The 18,080-nt window shown below is 50.6% G+C and overlaps 3 protein-coding genes across 12 annotated transcripts in view; 1 reads left to right on the forward strand and 2 right to left on the reverse strand.

Annotated features, from left to right (window-relative positions):
* Window positions 1-2,670, reverse strand: part of IHO1 (interactor of HORMAD1 1) — a 39,070-nt gene extending 36,400 nt beyond the window's left edge. Inside the window, exons 1-3 of one of the 8 annotated variants that reach the window (XM_023620440.2) lie at window positions 2,524-2,619; window positions 1,104-1,254; window positions 129-201 (exon numbers count right to left, since the gene is read on the reverse strand). The gene's annotated coding sequence lies outside the window, so the exon portion shown is untranslated. Of the gene's footprint in view, window positions 1-128; window positions 202-1,103 lie in introns of all 8 variants that reach the window. The other 7 variants (XM_070237619.1, XM_070237617.1, XM_070237618.1 and 4 more) reach the window with 7 other exon arrangements.
* Window positions 2,671-4,981: 2,311 nt separating this feature from the next.
* On the forward strand, window positions 4,982-12,343 carry C16H3orf84 (chromosome 16 C3orf84 homolog). Of its 2 annotated transcripts, none has more exons than XM_001494391.7 (4): window positions 4,982-5,715; window positions 7,535-7,648; window positions 11,445-11,501; window positions 11,922-12,343. In XM_001494391.7, exons 1-4 carry the CDS (start codon window positions 5,689-5,691, stop codon window positions 12,336-12,338), a joined length of 615 nt encoding a protein of 204 aa, XP_001494441.3. In that variant the 5' UTR covers window positions 4,982-5,688; the 3' UTR covers window positions 12,339-12,343. The 2 variants fall into 2 exon arrangements, with proteins under 2 accessions (XP_001494441.3, XP_014587035.1); XM_014731549.3 differs by having other exon boundaries at window positions 11,943-12,343.
* Window positions 12,344-13,137: 794 nt separating this feature from the next.
* Window positions 13,138-18,051, reverse strand: KLHDC8B (kelch domain containing 8B). 2 transcript variants are annotated; one of them, XM_001498158.5, is made up of 6 exons: window positions 17,914-18,051; window positions 16,440-16,950; window positions 15,192-15,356; window positions 14,629-14,853; window positions 14,430-14,531; window positions 13,138-13,997 (listed from the first exon to the last, which is right to left on the reverse strand). In XM_001498158.5, exons 2-6 carry the CDS (start codon window positions 16,822-16,824, stop codon window positions 13,801-13,803), a joined length of 1,074 nt encoding a protein of 357 aa, XP_001498208.2. In that variant the 5' UTR covers window positions 16,825-16,950; window positions 17,914-18,051; the 3' UTR covers window positions 13,138-13,800. The 2 variants fall into 2 exon arrangements, with proteins under 2 accessions (XP_001498208.2, XP_014587170.1); XM_014731684.3 differs by having other exon boundaries at window positions 14,629-14,874.
* Between the last annotated feature and the right edge of the window lie 29 nt (window positions 18,052-18,080).

Genomic DNA, 18,080 nt, shown 5'->3' on the forward strand with positions numbered 1-18,080 from the left:
GTTAATTTAAAGGAGGTTTCTCTGTTAAATTTTATATTTTAAAAAACCCTCATTAATTATTTTGGAGGATAGGCAACCAACTCATTATTCTGAAACCTGGTAGAGAAAGAACCAATAATTTATCTTACCTTTCTAGAACAAACAGTACTTCAGAGTAACCATATAGATGTGAGAAAATTCTTCTTTATAGAAGTATTCCAGCTAATAAACAAAGGAATGGTAGAATTAGATTATCACCATTTTGGAGCCCTAATGAAAAAAATGGATCTAGGCAATGATCATCAATGGCTGCTAGAACCGTGAGGTGAAAGGCTGATAGGGAACTTTATACTAACGGCTAGATCAAGCTGGTCACACCTAAAATTCTTGATTAATCTTTTTTTTAAAAAAAGATTTTATTTTTTCCTTTTTCTCCCCAAAGCCCCCCGGTACATGGTTGTACATTCTTCATTGTGGGTCCTTCTAGTTGTGGCATGTGGGACGCTGCCTCAGCGTGGTTTGATGAGCAGTGCCGTGTCTGTGCCCAGGATTCGAACCAATGAAACACTGGGCCACCTGCAGCAGAGCGCGCGGACTTAACCACTCAGCCACGGGGCCAGCCCCAAGAAACTGTTATTTTAAATATGATAATGGTATTGTGGTTGAGATAAAATGGAGTCCTTATCTTTTATACATACATAAGTTTTAAACGGATAAAATTATTTAATATTTGTGCTTTGCTTTAAAACAATGGAAATGGGCTGGGGGAACTGGAGAGGGGTGCAGACTGGCCCTAGGTTGATAATCGTTGAAGGCAAGGGACCAGTACATTGGAGTTCATTCATCCATGAATTCTACTTTTAAATGTTTGAAATTTTCCACAAATTTTCCAAATGAGTAAAAGGGCACATGTGTATGGTAACAGATGGTAATTCATGTCTTTGGGTGGTGAACATGAGATTGTCTACACAGAAATCAAAATATAATGATGTACACCTGAAATTTATATCATGTTATAAATCAATGTTACCTTAACAAAAAATAAACAGAAACACACATAAAAAATAAAATTGAAATATTTATGATTTGTTTTCAATTATTACATTTCAAGTCCCTAGACTCACCAGACTTCTTAGATATTTCAATAAAAGAGGTGAACTGAAGTACATACAGGATTCCTGATTCTCACGTTTACTTATTTCTTTGATAACTCCGAGTTTTCTTCTTCCGTCCACACTAACAGAAATTCCTCCTTCTAGAATCTAGATTTAGAATCTAGACAATTTTATACACATTACTATAATGCCATTATTACTACATCTAGATGACAAATCCTCTATCACCTTTCATTTCTATTTATGCTGATAAAAAAGAATAATTTATATAGTATGTGGCTTGGGGTTTAGAATAACCAGTCCTTGGGTTCCAGACCTAACTGATTCTTTTTCAGAAACCTTTTAGGTTTCAAATGCGGTTGAAGAAATTTCATGGTTACACTTGACCATGTCTAAGGACCACATGGGGCTCCTTGTGCTCGGCCTCAGGTTTATCTGTCCTCTGTGCATTTACCTGTCTTCACGCTAACTGTATAGGCTTTTAAATTCCCAGAGGGCAGAAACCCCATCTGCCTAAACTTCTCTTTGCAGATACTAGTACAACACTAGTAATGAGGTAGTCATTCTTAGGTAGGACACTAGTCATTAGAAGGCAAATAAAAACTGAAATGCACATATTAAAAACTTTCAAGGGCAGGGTTCCCTCCCCCTCTCACCCCTCAATCCTATTAAAGCATAAAAGGAGAAGAAAGGTTTGAGTGCATGCAAGGAATGCGACTATTTCCACAGGAAGGGCCCTGGCAAGGCAGAGGTGAAGAGGGTGCCCTAAGGGGCAGAGAGCCTCCCCATCTGACTCGGCCTTCAACTCTGAGAATCCTGCGGCCACAGTGTGAGGCCCTCCAAGTGCCCCTCTGGCTCCTCCACTCGGTTGCAGACAAAACAGTTCTCTCCCTCAGATTTTGCCACCTCTCTGGCCTTGGCGAGGCCAGTATCAACCTCATACAGCTGTTTTCTCTCATTCTCAGTCTCTTCAGCCAGGAGAAATGCTCTGGGTTCCTAGACTAAATTACCCCGATGTCCCTTCCAGAGGCCTCCAAGGGATTTTCCGTAGTAATAAAGACAAACCCCAGTGGGCTTTCCTGGGTTCCTGTTCACCCTGACTTCCCAGGCCGGGACTCGGGACAGGAGACCGCAGCCGCCTGTGAATCTGACGAAAAGAGCTCTCCAAGGATGAGCACAGAAGTTAAGTCTCCTTGAAGAGCCAGAGTGGTCTTCCACCACAGGTAAAGAAAGGGTGCCTGGGAACGCCAATGCAGGGCTCAAGTGGAGAAGCCAGCGTCCCGGGAAACTCCTCGAGGTCCCAGGGAACCCTGAACCTATCCGAAAGGCCCCTTTACGGTTCCCCAACCGTGCCCCCACCCTCACTCCACCCTCTTCCCAGCCCGCCCTGCCCAACCCCTCCTGCCTCCACCTCAGGACCAGCACACACCCAACCTGGAGCTACCCTGATGTGGCCTCAAGGCGACTTCGCCCGCCAAGCCCGCCTAAGCATGCGCGGCCCCGCCCCCCAGAACCCACTCTGACCAATGGGATTACGCCCTGCCCCCTGGGTCCGGCCCCGCGGCGGCTCCAGAGTAACGGTTTTAACCGTCCTAAGGGTTATAACTGTCATATAGTTGACTAGGCCTGGCAGCGTTCCTCGCGCCACACACCACCGCACGCCATACTCAGCCCACAGGCACCTCAGGAAATGTACCCTCACACCTCCACACTCACTCTCTGCTGCCCACCACACCCGACCCGGCATCCCCTTGCCAATGTGGAAGAGCTCAGGAGTCACCTGACACACACCCAGCTGCGTGTGGAGTGGACTGGGTGGCCAGGGACTAGGACATGGCTGGGGCCTGGTGGCTCTTAATGAGAACTGAGTAGCGGGAGCAGCTGGGGCTAGAGGCACTGTGGTCAGAGGAGACGAGAAAGAAGGCAAAAAATCGAACAAGTTTCCTGACCTGCTAGATGCTGGGGCATCCTGAGGTCAAGGTGGGCAGGGGCGAAGGGTGTAGGACAGGAGAGGTTCATTTAACTCTGCCTCTGGTGGTTATAGATGACTTTTAAAGCCATGAAACAGGATAGGATCACCAATGAAGGAGTGATGGAAAACAGATCATATTGAGCCCCAGGACACAAAGTTTAGAGGCCTAGGTGAGGAAAAAGCAGCAAAGGAGCCAGAACAGTGTGGTCAGGGACCAGGAAGGGACAACACCGTCAGAGTAAGGGTGTGTGGAAGCCACCTGGACCATCCTTCAAACAGGAGGAGAAGATCAACTGTGTCAAATGCTGCTGATAGGTCAAGGAAAATGAGTGAGAATTAGTTACTGGTGACTTTGACAAGGGCAATTTTAGTGGTGTAGTAGAGACAAAAAACCTAATTTGTATATGGATTCAAAAGACACGTCTAATAAAGGACTGGTATCCAAAATGTCCTATGTGAAAGTACTTCTAACAGAAAAAGAAGGTAAAAATAGGCAAAGAGGGGCCAGCCCAGGGGCGCAGAGATTAAGTTCGCACGTTCCGCTTCTCGGCCGCCCGGGGTTTGGTGTTTCGGATCCCGAGTGCGGACATGGCAACGCTTGGCAAAAGCCTTGCTGTGGTAGGCGTCCCACGTATAAAGTAGAGGAGGATGGGCACGGATGTTAGCTCAGGGTCAGTCTTCCTCAGCAAAAAGAGGAGGATTGGCAGCAGATGTTAGCTCAGGGCTAATCTTCCTAAAAATATATATATACATAAAAAAATAAATTTAAAAAAAGGACCAAGAGGAGAGATTTGGCATATCCATACAATGGGAAACTGTTAGCAATAAGAAGGATGAGTGATTGATAAGCACAATGACATGGATAATTCTCAAAATAATTATGCTGAGTGAAAGAAGCCAGATAAAAAAGAATACATTCTGAATGATTCCATTTATATAAAATTCTAGAAAATGGAAATTAATTTATGGTGACAGAAAGCCAACCAGCAGTTGCCTGAGACTAATGAGTACCATAGAGACAGATTACCAACAGGCAGAAGAAAACTTGAGGGTGATGGATATGTTTACTATCTTGATTGTGGTTATGTTTCATAGACGTGTCAAATTGTACACTTTTTTAATGTTTTTTTTTCTGCTTTTTCTCCCACAATCCCCCCAGTACATAGTTGTATGTTTTAGTTGTGGGTCCTTCTAGTTGTGGTATGTGGGATACCACCTCAACATGGCCTAATGAGCAGTACCATGTCCACGCCCAGGATCCAAACCACAGAAACCCTGGGCCACCGAATCGGAGCATGTGAACTTAACTACTCAGCCACGGAGCCAGCCCCTCAAATTGTGCACTTTTAATATGCACATTTTACTGTGTTAATTATACCTAAACAAAGATTTGAAAAATAAAAACATTACAGATAGCTGAAGCTCCACTCTGTCCTCTCTGATGCCATTCCCTAGGTGACTTCTATCCTGAATTTGATGGTTATCATTTCTATGCATGTTTTACACTTTTAGTTCAAATATTTGTATCCACAAACAATATATAACATTGTTTGCATGTTTAAATTATTTCATAAATTGTGTTCTCTGTGCATCCTTCTACAATTGACTTTTTGACTCACCATTTTTAAGATTTATCTCTGTGGATTCAAGTATCTGTAGCCCATTAATAGCAACTCCAGTATTTCATTGTGTGACTATAGGCCAATTTCCTCATTGTCCTGTTGGTAAACATTCAAGCTGCTTACAGTTTTTCCCCTATACAGATGCTGCAAAGAACTTCTTTGTATCTCTGAATACATGTGAGAGGGGATCTTCAGAGTAACTATACTAGGATGGACTTTCTGGCTATCAGAGTTTGTGCCAGTGACACCAGCGAGGTCTTAGTGTTTCCTGTCATTGAACTTTTAATTGGCACATTTTTAGAGGTTGGTTGCCAGCTTCTCTTCGTTAGTAAAAGGGGTGAACTGTTCACATCCCTGTGTTACAAATGAAAGATAGAATAATCTGCCCAAGGGTAGCTTGGAATGGAACATGATGTCAAATATTTTCACGCTCCTTCTTTTGCTCTTCTGTTATGCTCTCCTGCTTCACTGATGCCTTTGTAACATTCACCTGCTGTGACTAGTGTTCCTGGTCACCACAAACTCCTATGAGAGAAGTCAACAGAGCTTTATCCAGAAGCAGCAATTCTATCCTAAGAGCCACCAACCCCTTTAACATTTCTTTTGACTCCATGGAATGTTTTCTAAATTTATTATCCCAAGCAGTATCGTTGCACAGTTTTAAAAATGCAGGATTTGTCTCTAAAATGTTCTTTAGTATTTCATTGACGATATGTTCATCATACTCCACTGTGGAGCTTTATATGTTTCTATATATAAGGACTCTCCCAGGATGTTATTGCTGGGGGGCATATTTCTCTCATAAAGGAGTAAAAGCAGAGCAGGAAGCACAAAAGGGTAGCAGGCTTGGCACTGCCTCAACAATGAGTAGCATTGTGCAGTCACAACTTCCCTTTGTCACTAAGCAACAGGCAGTTGACCTCTTGAGATTCTTTTTGCTCAGACATAGCCTCAAAAAGACAAGAGGAAAGTTGCCTTTTTCTGCCCTCTTCCTGGAAAGATGCAAAGTGCTTTAGTAGGCTCCTGGGTAAGAGTGCACTCTACAGTTAATTCTGGCCCCTGGCCCTGGGGTAGTACCTGAATTTGAATGAATCATGAGAGTAAACCAAGAAGGGTTTCATCCAGCATCCAGGCTGGTGGAAGATCTCGAAGTACCCACTCCCCCTCTGCCATCCTGAGGTCACCCCTGGAGCCTATCTAGTCTTCCTGATATAATGTCCCCTTCCGTGTGTCCTGATCTCATGCTAACCAGCTGAACTTTCTAGTCCTCTAGCCACCCTAGTTATTCCCAATCCTTTGCTTGGTTTCCCCCAAACTTCTAGAGTTTGACTGCTCTCTAGACTGGGAATATCTTGAGGGCAAAGACGGTTTTCTTCCATCTATGTATCCCACACCCAGCCCAATGCCTGGAATATAGTAAAGGCCCAGTAAATACTATTGAACTAAACTGAATAGAGAGCAAGGGGTGTTCAACAGATAGTAGAAGGATGGACAGACAAGTTGGGTGACTCAAGCCCCCAGCAGGATGAAAAGATAGGGGGTTTCCCAGTCATGTTTAGGAACCCACTGTGATGGCCAGAGACCATCTTGGGACAGGTTCCTTCCACTCAGGGCTATGATCATGGAGGATCAGGCACACCTGTCCTCTCCAGGGAGCACTCAAGACAAAGAGCTTTTGGGCCATAGGCATTCCCTAGCTAGACATGGTTGTCCACAGGGTGTCAACCTAATGATATCAGGATAATACAGCTCCTTCTTAGACCCCTCATAGGTGCTCATTTCTGTCTTTTGCCAGTCCCCGTCCCTGAAATTCTCTCCAGAAGATATCCACTCTTGGTGAAGTACTACTTTTGGAAAGTCCATCCCTTGCTTAGGTGCTCCAGTTTCCGAGGGTTCCCTTCTTTCCCCAGAATAGCAGAGGGTGTGGCAAACAGGTGTTCACAACCTTGTCACAAAAGATGGATCCATTCAATCCTTGCTCATCAGGGATTTTTGACGTACTATTAATATTGGGGGGAGGACAGCAAAGTAGGCTTCCGCTCAGACTCCCCAGGGAAGGACCACACCACTGGACAGTGGCCCTGTTCTCATAACTCTGCTTAATGTTCTGAATCACCCCAACTCACAACTGCCTGGTCCCCTCCCCTGCTGAAAAGTCTTCCCTTGCTCTTAGAAGAGAATCCATATTCCTAAACTAGTCTAAGCCTGTCCCTCACCTCACTTCTTTCTACCTTGCTCACAATCCTTTAGTCATAAGGCCTCTTTTTGTTCTTCCAACACATCTCTCTCTTTCTGTCCTCTTAACCTATGACCTTGCAGTTCCCACCACATAGAATGCTCTTCCTTTGCTCATCACATGGCTGATTCTTTCTCATGTTCAAGTCCCACCCACATTGTCATGAAGGACTATCCCTGTTCCCTATCACTCTTGATCCAGTCATCAGGTTATTTCTTCCCTAATGCTATTTGCTATGTCTGACTCCCCCACCATAAGGAAGGTTCATAGGGGCCAGGACCTTTCTATCTTTTCATTGCTATCTCCCTAGCCCACATTAAGACCTTATTAAAGAAAGAGAGAAAGAAAGGAAGGCAGGCATGAAAGGAGGCAGCTCTTCCCTACACACACATAGCTCTCCCAGGTGAGCCAGCACAGCTGAGGCCAACTGTTCTAATGATGGATGGGAAACACCTCTCTACTGCTGGTCCCTCTCCCAGGGTGTCCTTCCTCCTCATATTCTTTCTATTCTGTCAGGAACTCCAAGAGGCTTCTGGCCTAGGGACGCTGAGGTCTGGGACTCAGGGTGGGGGTTAAGGTGGGATTCACCCTCATGCCTGCCTTGTTATAGCACAACAATGGCTTCTACGGGCACTACAGAGGCCAATTCAAGAGTGAAAGTGCTCGAGAATACCGCCTTGCAGCCAAGCCCCAGCCTCCAGCAGTGTTCCTGCAACGATGCCAGGTACAAGGCAGCCCTGGGGGCAGCTGGGGTGGCTGGGCTAGTTTCTGCTTCTCTCAGGCCCCAAGAGCATCATCTCCAGCCCTGCCACAGCTGGACTGACACCGGGGACCAGCCTATCTCCAGGACATGTGTGAGGCCTGACCCCTCTTTACTGAAATGTCAGGTCTTCCCCCTACAGGCAGGGTGGAGAAGAGCCGGTACCAGGCTGGACAGTCTTGCTCAATGCTCCTTCTATATAGAGGAAGGGTCAGGGCCCAGATAGGGTGGGTGATCATTGGGAGAGAGCCTCCATAACCCAGAAAGTAAGCCTTGAGTTTTGTTGACAACTGCCCTCAAGCTCAGATTCCTTGATGCCATGAAGGCCCGTAGTCTAGCCCACAGTCAGCCTCATATTCCAGGGGCTCAAGAGTGAGTAGGAGGCCTCCTGTGGTCAGGGAAGCTGCATAGAAAGTGACTGGGTAACCACCTGCCCATCTGGCCGAGGAGGACTGGAAAGGAGATGGCAGAAATGGACTAGAACGGCTGGAAAAGGCTTCCAGAAAACAGGAGGAATGCAGAGTTCACAAGTCTCCCACCTCGGCTATGTGTGGAGACAAGGAGTGGGCACTGAGCATCAGTCAGGCCCCAAAAGTAAAAAGCCCACTTAAAGCAGGAGAACTCAAGAGGGTGTACATTCAAAGGAGTAGGTGTGGGGAGTCTCAGGGAAAGGCAGTCTCGTAGGTTGGTAACAACCAAGTGGTCAGTACTGCTGGGCCCAAAGGTTCAAGGGGAAGGCATGGCTCCTAGAACCTAGAAAGAAAAGTGGTATGGAGGGGGACACCCTGAGAGGAGTGGTGATCTTGGGTGGAGAGACACAGCCAGGTTGGGGCTGGCCTTGGAGGGAAATAGGAGAAGAAACACCTCCTCTCATCTTCCCTCCATCCCTCCCAGAATTTCCCAGTGGCCAGAGTGAAGGCAGCCTGGTGAGAAAAGCACTCAGATCAGCTTCTTGGGCAAGCGCAGGGTGGAGGAGCTGGACCAGTTTGTTTCACCACTTACCTATTAAAAGATACCTGGGCTGATTCCAGTTTCTGGCTCTTACAAAAAAAAGCTGCTATGAAATTTTGTGTACAGATTTTGGGTGAAAATAAGCTTATTCTTTGGGATAAATGCCCAGGAGTGCAATTACTAGGTCATATGGTAGTAGCATGTTTAGTTTCTTTTTTTTTTTTTAAGATTTTTATTTTTTCCTTTTTTGTCCCCAAAGCCCTCCAGTACATAGTTGTATATTCTTAGTTGTGGGTCCTTCTAGTTGTGGCATATGGGAAGCCGCCTCAGCATGGCTTGATGAGCAGTGCCATGTCCACGCCCAGGATTCGAACTGGCAAAACCCTGGGCCACTGCAGCAGCAGAGCACGAGAACTTAACCACTTGGCCATGGGGCTGGCCCCAGCATATTTAGTTTTTAAAAGAAACTGCCAAACTGTTTTCCAGAATAGCTGTACCTTTTTACATTCCCACCAGCACTGTATGAATAATCCAGTTTGTCTGCATTTTCACCAACATTTGGTGGTGTCTGTATTTTTTTATTTTAGCCATTCTGATTGATGTGTCATGATATCTCATTGTGGTTTTAATTTGCATTTCCCTAATGTTTAATGATGGTGAACATCTTTTCATGTGTTATTTGCCATCTGTACATCATCCTCCGTGAAGTGTCTTCACGTTGTTTGCCCATTTTCTAATTGGAGTGTTTGTTATTTTACTGTTGAGTTGTGTGAGTTCTTTACGCCTCTAGATACTAGTCCTTTTATCAGATATGTGGTTTGCAAATATTTTCTCCCAGTCTGTATCCTGTCTTTTCATACTCTTCACGTGGACTTTCACAGAGAAAAACTTTTTTTAAAACTTTGATGAGGTCCAATTTATCAACTTTTTCTTTTATGGCTCTAGCTTTTCATGTCAAGTCTAAGAACTCTGCCTAGCTTTAGATTCTGAAGATTTTCTCCTACATTTTTTTCTAAAACTGCCCTGAGTTTTTAATCCTTGTCACGTCAGCTTGCTTTATGAGAAATGAACATTAAGGCTGGCTGGCTTCCCACCTTCATGGAGCTTTCATTCTTTTTGGAGACCACCACTGGGTGTCTAAGGCAGGAGGTCCCAATAGGGAAGCTTGTTAAAGACAGACACCACAGGCTCCACCCTGAAGATTCTAGTTCAGGAATCTGGGATGGAGCTAGCCCTGCCTTTTATCTAGTAACCTGCTGTCAGCCATTGCTCATACCCCAACCCAGCCAAGACTGAACTTCATTCATGTCTGCAGCAGGAGAAGCTGAGTGACTAGGGAGGGGGCCTCTGGGGATGGAGACCAGGGACAAAGGCAAAGTGGATGGTCTTGGGAGAGATTCCTGCTGAAGTCTGAGGGCCTGAGATGTGGTCTTTCTCTGCCTGGGGATGGGGCATGGTTCTCTGGCCCCAAGTGGGCCAAAGCAAATGCCCTGGAGACCTTCTGTCTCTGTTCATTGATTTCACAACAAACATGTATTGAGCACAATGCCAGGCACTGTTCTCAGTGTTGGAGTTACAGATGTGAGCAAGATAGACAATAACCTTTGCCCACAAGGAGCTTACATTCTAGTGAGGGGCATCAGACAATAAGCAAAAGCATAATATATAGTCATATAGTATGTTAAAAGGTGAAAAATGCAGAGTTGGGGTGGTGGGACTGCTGGTGTGGTGCTCAAGGAAGGCCTCCCAAGATGTAGATGAGAGGGAGTCATATGGCAAGCTGAGAGAAGAGTTCTAGGCAGAAGGAACAGGTGGTGCAAAGGCCTAAGGTGGGAATAGCTGGTATGTTTGAGGAGCAGTGAAGATGCCATTGTGGCTGTAGGTAATGGAGAGATCAATATTGTATGGGTTTCACGGACCACTATGACGACTTTGGCTTTTACAAACATGAGGACCTGTTGTGGATTTTTGGCAAACAAGGGATATGATCTGATTTATGTATTAAAATAATTATCCTGCCTGCTAAGAGGACAATAGGCTAGAGGGACAAGCTTGGAAGCAGGGACACCAGGTGGGAAGCCCATCAATAATTCAGGCAAGAGAAGAAGGTGGCCACGCTGAGGAATGGTCTGATCCTGGGTATGTATTGAAGTATCAACAGGATTTCCTGGCACATTGGATGTAGGGTGTGAAAGAAAAGAATCAAGGGAACTCTGAGGTTTTTGGCAGGATCTAGCTGTCATGACCTGAGCTGGGGGAGGCTGTGGGTGGAGTGGGTTTGGGGAATGATCCAGAACTCAGTCATGAATTTGAAGATGCCTGTTAGACATTTACATGGGGATATGGAGTAGGCAGCTGGAGTTCAGGAGAAAGCTCAAGCAAGAGAGAGAAATTTCAGTTTCTAGGTGGCATTTAGAGCCAAGAGCCTGGGTTGCTGATGAGGGAGTAAGTGTGGACAGAGAGGAGGAGAGACGTGAAGCCTTGTCCTGGGTGATCTAGAGTTAAAAGGCCCCATGTGAAACTTGAACCACTGCCCCCCTGGTGACAGAATGTCCTGGAAGATGCCTCAGTCCCTTTCTCAAACAGTAGCCCCAGAGGCTTCTGCTTTCGGGGCAAGTACTAGGATGAGATGTTCCAGGAGTGAGATGTTGCTTTAATTCATATGTGCCCTTTCAGTGCGTTGGCAGTTTAGTAGTTTAGGGCTGGTGGCTCCTGGGAGCTTCCCTCCATTACGGGCCCTGAGGTAATATCTTGGGGTCAGGTAAGCATCATTTTTCCCCATTCACCTTCTTTCTCACTGTCTTTCAAGGAGCCAGTACAGCAACACTTCTTCTCCAAACATGACAACCGCACTTCCTACGACAAAGTGAGTGCTGGAGAGAGGAAGGAAAGTGGGCAGGCCCCCAGCCTAGGTTGAAGTTGAGCTAGGGTGGAGGGGATAAGACATTGCAGGGAGGGGGGGCTCCTGGCACAGACAGGGGAGTGTCTGTCTTCCTGACAACCTCTCTCCTCTGGGAAACAGCCCATTCCCCAGTAGGGGTACTTCTGCTTTGGTTTCTTCCACCAACTTGCCTGACAATGTGCAAATGTCTTTGAGGCCACTGACTTTCTGGGGCTTTACCTTAGAATGGAAGGCATGGCTGGGGAGGCAGGCCAAAGAGGTCAGGTTACAGGCCAGGGAGGCCAGGCACAAGCCAGGTATCACCAAGCAGGATTGGGTTTAGGAGGGGCCCAAAGAAGTGCCTGGTGCCAGAATTGCGGGCCAAGGGCCCATATTGTTGAGGAGGGCCCCTACTGCCTGCTGCAGGGAATCGGAAGACGGAAAGACCTGGAGCGTCTGTGGCAGCAGCACACCTTCCTGCGCTGGGCACCCTGTGAGCTGGAGTTGCGCCAGCAGCGGCCCCTCAAATCCTCCTACCAGGTCGATTTCCAGTCAGGCCCAGGACTCAGTGACCTTCCCCAGCGCCTTGTCCACTTTGTGCAGGTCCGGCCTCCCCGTTCCAGCACCACCTATCAGCAGAACTTCTGCCAGCCATCCCGGGGTGGCCATTGTGGCAGCGACAACGTGGAGCCCCAGGCCCCAGTCACCGACACACTGCCTGACATCCCGGGGATCCCAAGACCCAAGGTGCTGCAGCATTACCTTCATGCTGGGGTCTCTGAGTGTCTAAACTGGTCCAGAGCATTAAACAAGGACAGCTGACCCAGCAGCTTCTCTGTGCTTGCAGCCCAGGAGGTCTCAGAGGCTGGAGAACAGTAAGGCACTGTTAAGCCCTGTGCCTGGTGCCTGTGTGCTGGGCAGGGGAGTTGCTGCCCTGGGAACCATGCCAGTGAGTGAAAAGGGGTTAGGCCTGCAGGAGGCTAAGTGTCCAGGAGCGTTAGCAAGGACACAGCAGGTGGGTCCAGGATCCCAAATTCATTCTTGCAGCAAACCGAGCTGTGAGTTCCTTGCACTCAGTGTGGCTGCAAGGAAAGCAGACTCAATGGCTCCTACTAATGGGCAGCAAAGATGGAGGAAGAGGAAAGAGCTGGTAGCTTTGCTTTCTCTGGTGGGCTATTGCCTCTAGGGGTCTGGTGGGTGGCCATCCAGTCCTGCCTAAGAGACAGCTTCCCCACAGCTGGGACAGAGGAAGACTGTCCTGGCCACAGCCCCACTGGACTACCCCTCTCTACGGAGGTGAGCACAGGCTTGGAGGAGATGCTGTGTGGCATATACCTGGAGGTCATCCTGACCCTGTTGTGTTTTGTTGTAGTTTTCTGAGCTCTTCTCTGGTATTCTGTGAGTTCCCTCTAACATCCAGGACAGTGGGGACCAGTGGTCATCCTATGTCACCAAAAGAGAAGCTGAGGCTTAGGTGGGGCTTAGATACCAGAACACTTGGAGGGCAGAGGTCAGATCCAAAAGGCTCCTCTGGATTGTCATCCTTGGGAGAGTTGAGGCCTCTGAAGGAGGGTCAGGCACTTCAGGGACAACACAAGAGTCCACACCAGGGGCCATAGACTAGATTTTAGCAGCACTTTTACTTCCACTTCTGAACTCCCTGGGTCCTCACAACAGCCCTGTGAGGTAGGTAGGGCAGGAAGTTTTCAGAGATCCCCATTTACAGATGAGGACGCTGAGGCACAGAGAGGTGAAATGACTTGCCCAAGGTCACACAGCCAGCAGCGTAAAGGGCCCAAGGCCTACATTCCTCTGGCCCTCTGGAGGGTCCTGCATCCACTCCTCCATTCCCTCTCTGTCCCCTACCCTCTCTGAACCCTCCTGGGTCCACGGGGACCTCAAGGCAGGCTAGAAGTTAGGTTTTTTCAGGAACAGACATTGGGGTGGGCCTGGTCAACTCCAGGTAGGCACCGACCCTGTGGGGCATGAGGCTAGCTCTCCCTCCTCCTACTTCCCAGTTGGCCAGAGGACCCAGTAAGTTCCAGAGCAAGAGGGGAGCTGGGCATGGTCCATGAATGAATGTGGGTAGAGGTGGGTGTAAGTGTATGTGTGTCCTGCGCTAAAGACGAAGGCCCCCCCAAGTCGCCAAGGCAGTATCTAAAGTGCCCACCCCTGTGCCTCCTTCAGCCCCCAGGGCCACAGCAAGCTTCCTCAGCAGCAAAAGGAGCCACGGACATTTGCCTCTGGCACTGAGCTGCTCCAGTAGACAAGCCGCACCAGGCATTCAGACCCCATCACGCAGACACAGTGCCTCCACAGCTTGGCTGGGACCCTGGGCCACACCCCCGATGACAAACAGCCGGTGCCCAGCTTGCAGACTAGAACAGGAGCAGCGGGCCGTGGGCATGGCAGGCAGTGCCTCCCAGCGCCGCCGTGCAAGGCTGAAGCCTTCCACAGAGCCCAGAGGGCATGGCTGGTTTCCTGCAGGAAGGAGACAGAGGTTGTAAATGGCACAGGCTGCAGGGGCTCCAGCTTTTTTGCTCCCTGAACCCAGAACAAGGCCCAGCAGGCACCACCCCAGGAGGGGCTGGCAGTGCCTTGCTACTCATCACCCCTATTCATCATTCATTCCTTTATTCATTCATATTCCTATTTTTCCATTCATCCAGTGGGCATTTGTCCTGTCCGTGTCTCATAGGCAACTGCTGGTAGAGAGCCCTCAGTCAAGTATGAGGGATACCCCAAGAGCTAGGCCACACAGACCACATCCTGCCCACTTCACAGACTGGGAAAGGAAAGCTCACAAAGCTCTGATCCCTGGAATGCCTAGAGAAGGATAGGAGGTGGTGCTCAGGCTGAGGGCTACTCCTTCCTGTCTTGGGCTCCCCTATCCCTAGCCACGCGGAGACTCACCAAGGCCCCCAATGGCCACGATGTGGTTCCCAAGGGAGCCAACCACAAAGTCGGCCCTCTTATCCCTCATGCGCAGGCTGCGGGGCATCTTGGTCCAGGACCCTGCAGGAGAGAGGAGTTCAGATCTAGCCCCCTCAACACACTGCACCCCTCCATCCCATGGAGAATGGGAGGACAGCCCAGGCCAGCCACTGCTCACCATGCTCCAGGTCGAACATCTCCACAGTGTTGACAAAGTGTGGGCGGGAGTAGAAATTGTGGGGCCCGGGCTGCTGCAGGCCACCCAGGCTAAAGACGCTGCCTTCGGCCATGGCGCAGCCTGCAAAGGCCCGGCGGCTGGGCAGGCTTGGGTGCCGGGTCCAGGTACGGGCCTCCAGATCAAAGGCCTCAAAAGCAGTCACTGGGAGCTTGCCCTGGCGGCCCCCTGCCAAGGGAATTGGGGCACCTGGGAGAGAGCCCAGGGGGTCTGGAAGTCTCCTTCTTCACGAGGTTGCTGAGCCTTCATCACTGCCCGTCCCAGCTCCCCATACCCAGCTGTATGCACACCAGAGCATGGATCACCCACCCTGCAGATCCTCAGGCTCTAGGGTTTAGTTTTCCAGTCCCAGCAGGGCCACCAGAGGTCAGAGCCTCCGAGCAAACCTGGTTTACCCAAATAAAGCTTTTCTTGTCCCACCATCCCATACTAAGCCTGATCCCAGCCAACCTGGGGTAGATGCTTCTGGACTTCAAGCCCATTTCCCATATCCCCCAGGTCCTTACCCAGGACATAGATCTTGTTCCCATGCAGGAAGGTAGATGCTCCATAGCAGGGTGTGGGCATGGAAGGTAGTGAAAGCCAGCAATCCCCACGGGGCTCATACACCCGAACCTGGGCCTGGGGGGCTGTGTCGGGGCCCATTCCCCCCAGAGCATACACCATACCATCTGCATAAAAAAGAGTAATTCAGACTGTACCCCAGCCTCTCCAGGGCACCTCACTCTGACAGCTGCCCTGGTCAGGCCTGGGGGTGGCTGTGGACCATGTGTTTGTGGTATCCCTCCCCAGCAGCAAAGTGGAAATCTGCCTGCCTGGAGTCGGGGCTGGGAGATCTAGGATTCCCACTCTGGCCAGGGCCCCTCCAAATGAAGAGCAGGAGGCAGCCGATCTAATTATAATCTGTCTCCGTTTCCTTGGAGATGCTATGGCAACCAAGTCTGGCATCCAAGCAGGACTAGTGGTCAGACCTGGAGGCCACAAGGTGGGGGATCCCATGGGGGAAGGAGGGTGGAGGATGGTTTAAGCTGGGGGAGGGGGGGCGGCATTTGGGGATCTGCTCAGCATGGTACTCAGACTGGGGAAGGGGCTCTGGGGATCAGTTCGGGGGCTGGGAGAGGGGCTTGGGCCTGCAGGATGAGGGTGCTGGCCACAAGCCTTCTTTCTGCCCAGGAGCCTTGCCAGTACCTCTCCACCCTGCCCTTTCACTAGAGTAGGTTCTTGCCCTGTTATGCCCTCAGGGTCACCTGGGGGCATGTCTGGGGGTCTTGGGGAGATGGGTTAGTCAGCTGGGAGCTTCCACAGCAACTGTCTCCAGGCCGGCTTGACCTTTGTCCAGCTCAGGCTCCCTGGTGTGTGTGTGTAGGGGGGGGCAATCTAAGCACTTGCTGGGCTCTGAGCCAAGGCCCTGCTCCTCTCCCTCTCCCCCAGGTTATTTATAACTCTGGGAGTCATTGGGCCATCCCTCCTTGTCTCTTAGGGAGGAGGAATGGGGCAGGGAGGTGACTGGGGCCTCCCATCACGCTGGGGGCCAGCCTGGGCTCTGCCTCCCACCTGACAGCTGGAAAAGGCAGTTAAGGCTGCTGCTAGCCCAACTCAGAGCTAGGGAGGCAAGGGTAGAGAAGGCAAAGCTAAGTCCAGGGCACCCAGGCAAAATTCATAGCTCTTACCCAATTTCTGAGGGTAAGGGACCAAGTCAGGAAGAATGGAGGGTGTTGGGGCACCTGACGGACTTTCCTTGGGAAGCCACTCACCTCTCTCCACAGTCGCAACCCCCATGGCTGCCTGAGGGAGTGTGGCCCGACGTTCCCAGCGGCCCTCATCAGCCAGGAAGGCCTCCACAGCAGCTACTGGGCTCTGGCCCTCATCCACACCGCCCATCACTAGCACCTGCTTGCCCAGCACCACAGCAGCCGCGCCAGCCCGGGGAGTGGGCAGGGGTGCCAGTGCCAGCCATGTATGTGAGGCCATGTCCAGTGTCTCAGCAGTGTCCAGGGGTAGTCCAGCCTGGCCACAGCCCCCCAGTACTAACAGGTGACCATCCTGGTATGCCACTGTGCCATACACCCGGCAGGTGGGCATGGGTGGGAACACCTGCCAAGCAAAGGCCCGGCTACCTCCTGTAGCCATGGTATTCATCTCCAGTGGCAGGCCATGCCATCTGCTCAGGCTACAGGCCTCACTGAGGGGGAAAGATGGGGCCTCATCTTGATTCTACCAGGGCTACAAGGGGACGTCTGACCAGTCCAGGGACCTTGCCTTCACCTGGAGGAGAGAGGGAAAACAAAGGGTCAGTGCCACTGGATATAGCCCCTCACGGTACAGATGAGCAGCCTGTAGCTGAGAGCAGGGCTGGCCCAAAATCACTGGTGGGAAAGGCAGGATGGAGGACCCACCCCCGGTAGCTAGCACACCACTGTGGAGGCACACCTCCTGGAGTGAGGAGGGGAGACTCCCAGACATCCAGGCAACTCTCCTAATTCCTATGGTGCATGAGGGATTCTGCTCCTAACCCTGCTCTCACCTAGGAGCTCCCTGGTCAAATCTAGGTCTAGGAGGGAGGCAAGACGCCTAGGATAGGACTCTCCATCTTGGCCCCCTTTCCTTCCCCTCAAAAATTCTCACCCTGGTGCTCTGCATCAGCAGAGTTCTACTGTACCCTCCCTGCTTCCTGGCTTCCAGTGTGCCTTGGGCAGCCATAAGGGTCTCTCAGTAGCTGCCAGGGATCAGACTCCGGGGTATCCTTACCAACCTTTTGGGGCCTGTTCCATAAAGTTCATCCATTCCCACTAGCAAAAGGCCAAGATCAGAGGAGGGGCTGGACGCCAAGGTCCCACATTCCCCCTTGAGGTCTACCCTCAGGGGTTTGTCCATGCCCCGTTCTCAGAGGCCAGCCTCCTTGATGTCCAGAGGGAGAAGGCGAATGATGTGCGGATCCTGTGAGCACAGGACTCTACGGTCCCAGAGTCTAGGGCGTTTCCAGCAGCAATGGGCAGCTGGACTTCTGGGTCCCCTCACAGCAGATCCCCAAGTTCCCCAGCCTCTCCCCTCCCAGCCCCCCGCAGGGACCACGCTCCTGGGACCGCTGGTGAGAGGGCCTCCTGGCCTCAAACTTCCACCTCGCAGGAGTAGGGGGCGGGGAGGGGGGGCGGGTCCAGGCGAGCGCGCTTGGGGCTCTACACCCCATGCCCCTAAACTTCCCTTGAGCGTGGCTCCCGCGGGACTCACCGGCCCGGGCTCCGGCGCCGCCGGGGCGCGGGGTCGGCCGTTCCGGTTCCGCTGGTGCGGGCTCTGACTGGGGCTGAGGCCAGGCTCCGGCGGGGCTCCGGCTCGGCTCCGGCGCGGGGCGGGGCTGGACGGCGTCCGCCCCTCATCCCCCTCCCGACTCGGGAAAA

The sequence above is a fragment of the Equus caballus genome, chromosome 16 (assembly GCF_041296265.1).
Source record: "Equus caballus isolate H_3958 breed thoroughbred chromosome 16, TB-T2T, whole genome shotgun sequence".
NCBI lineage: Eukaryota > Metazoa > Chordata > Mammalia > Perissodactyla > Equidae > Equus > Equus caballus.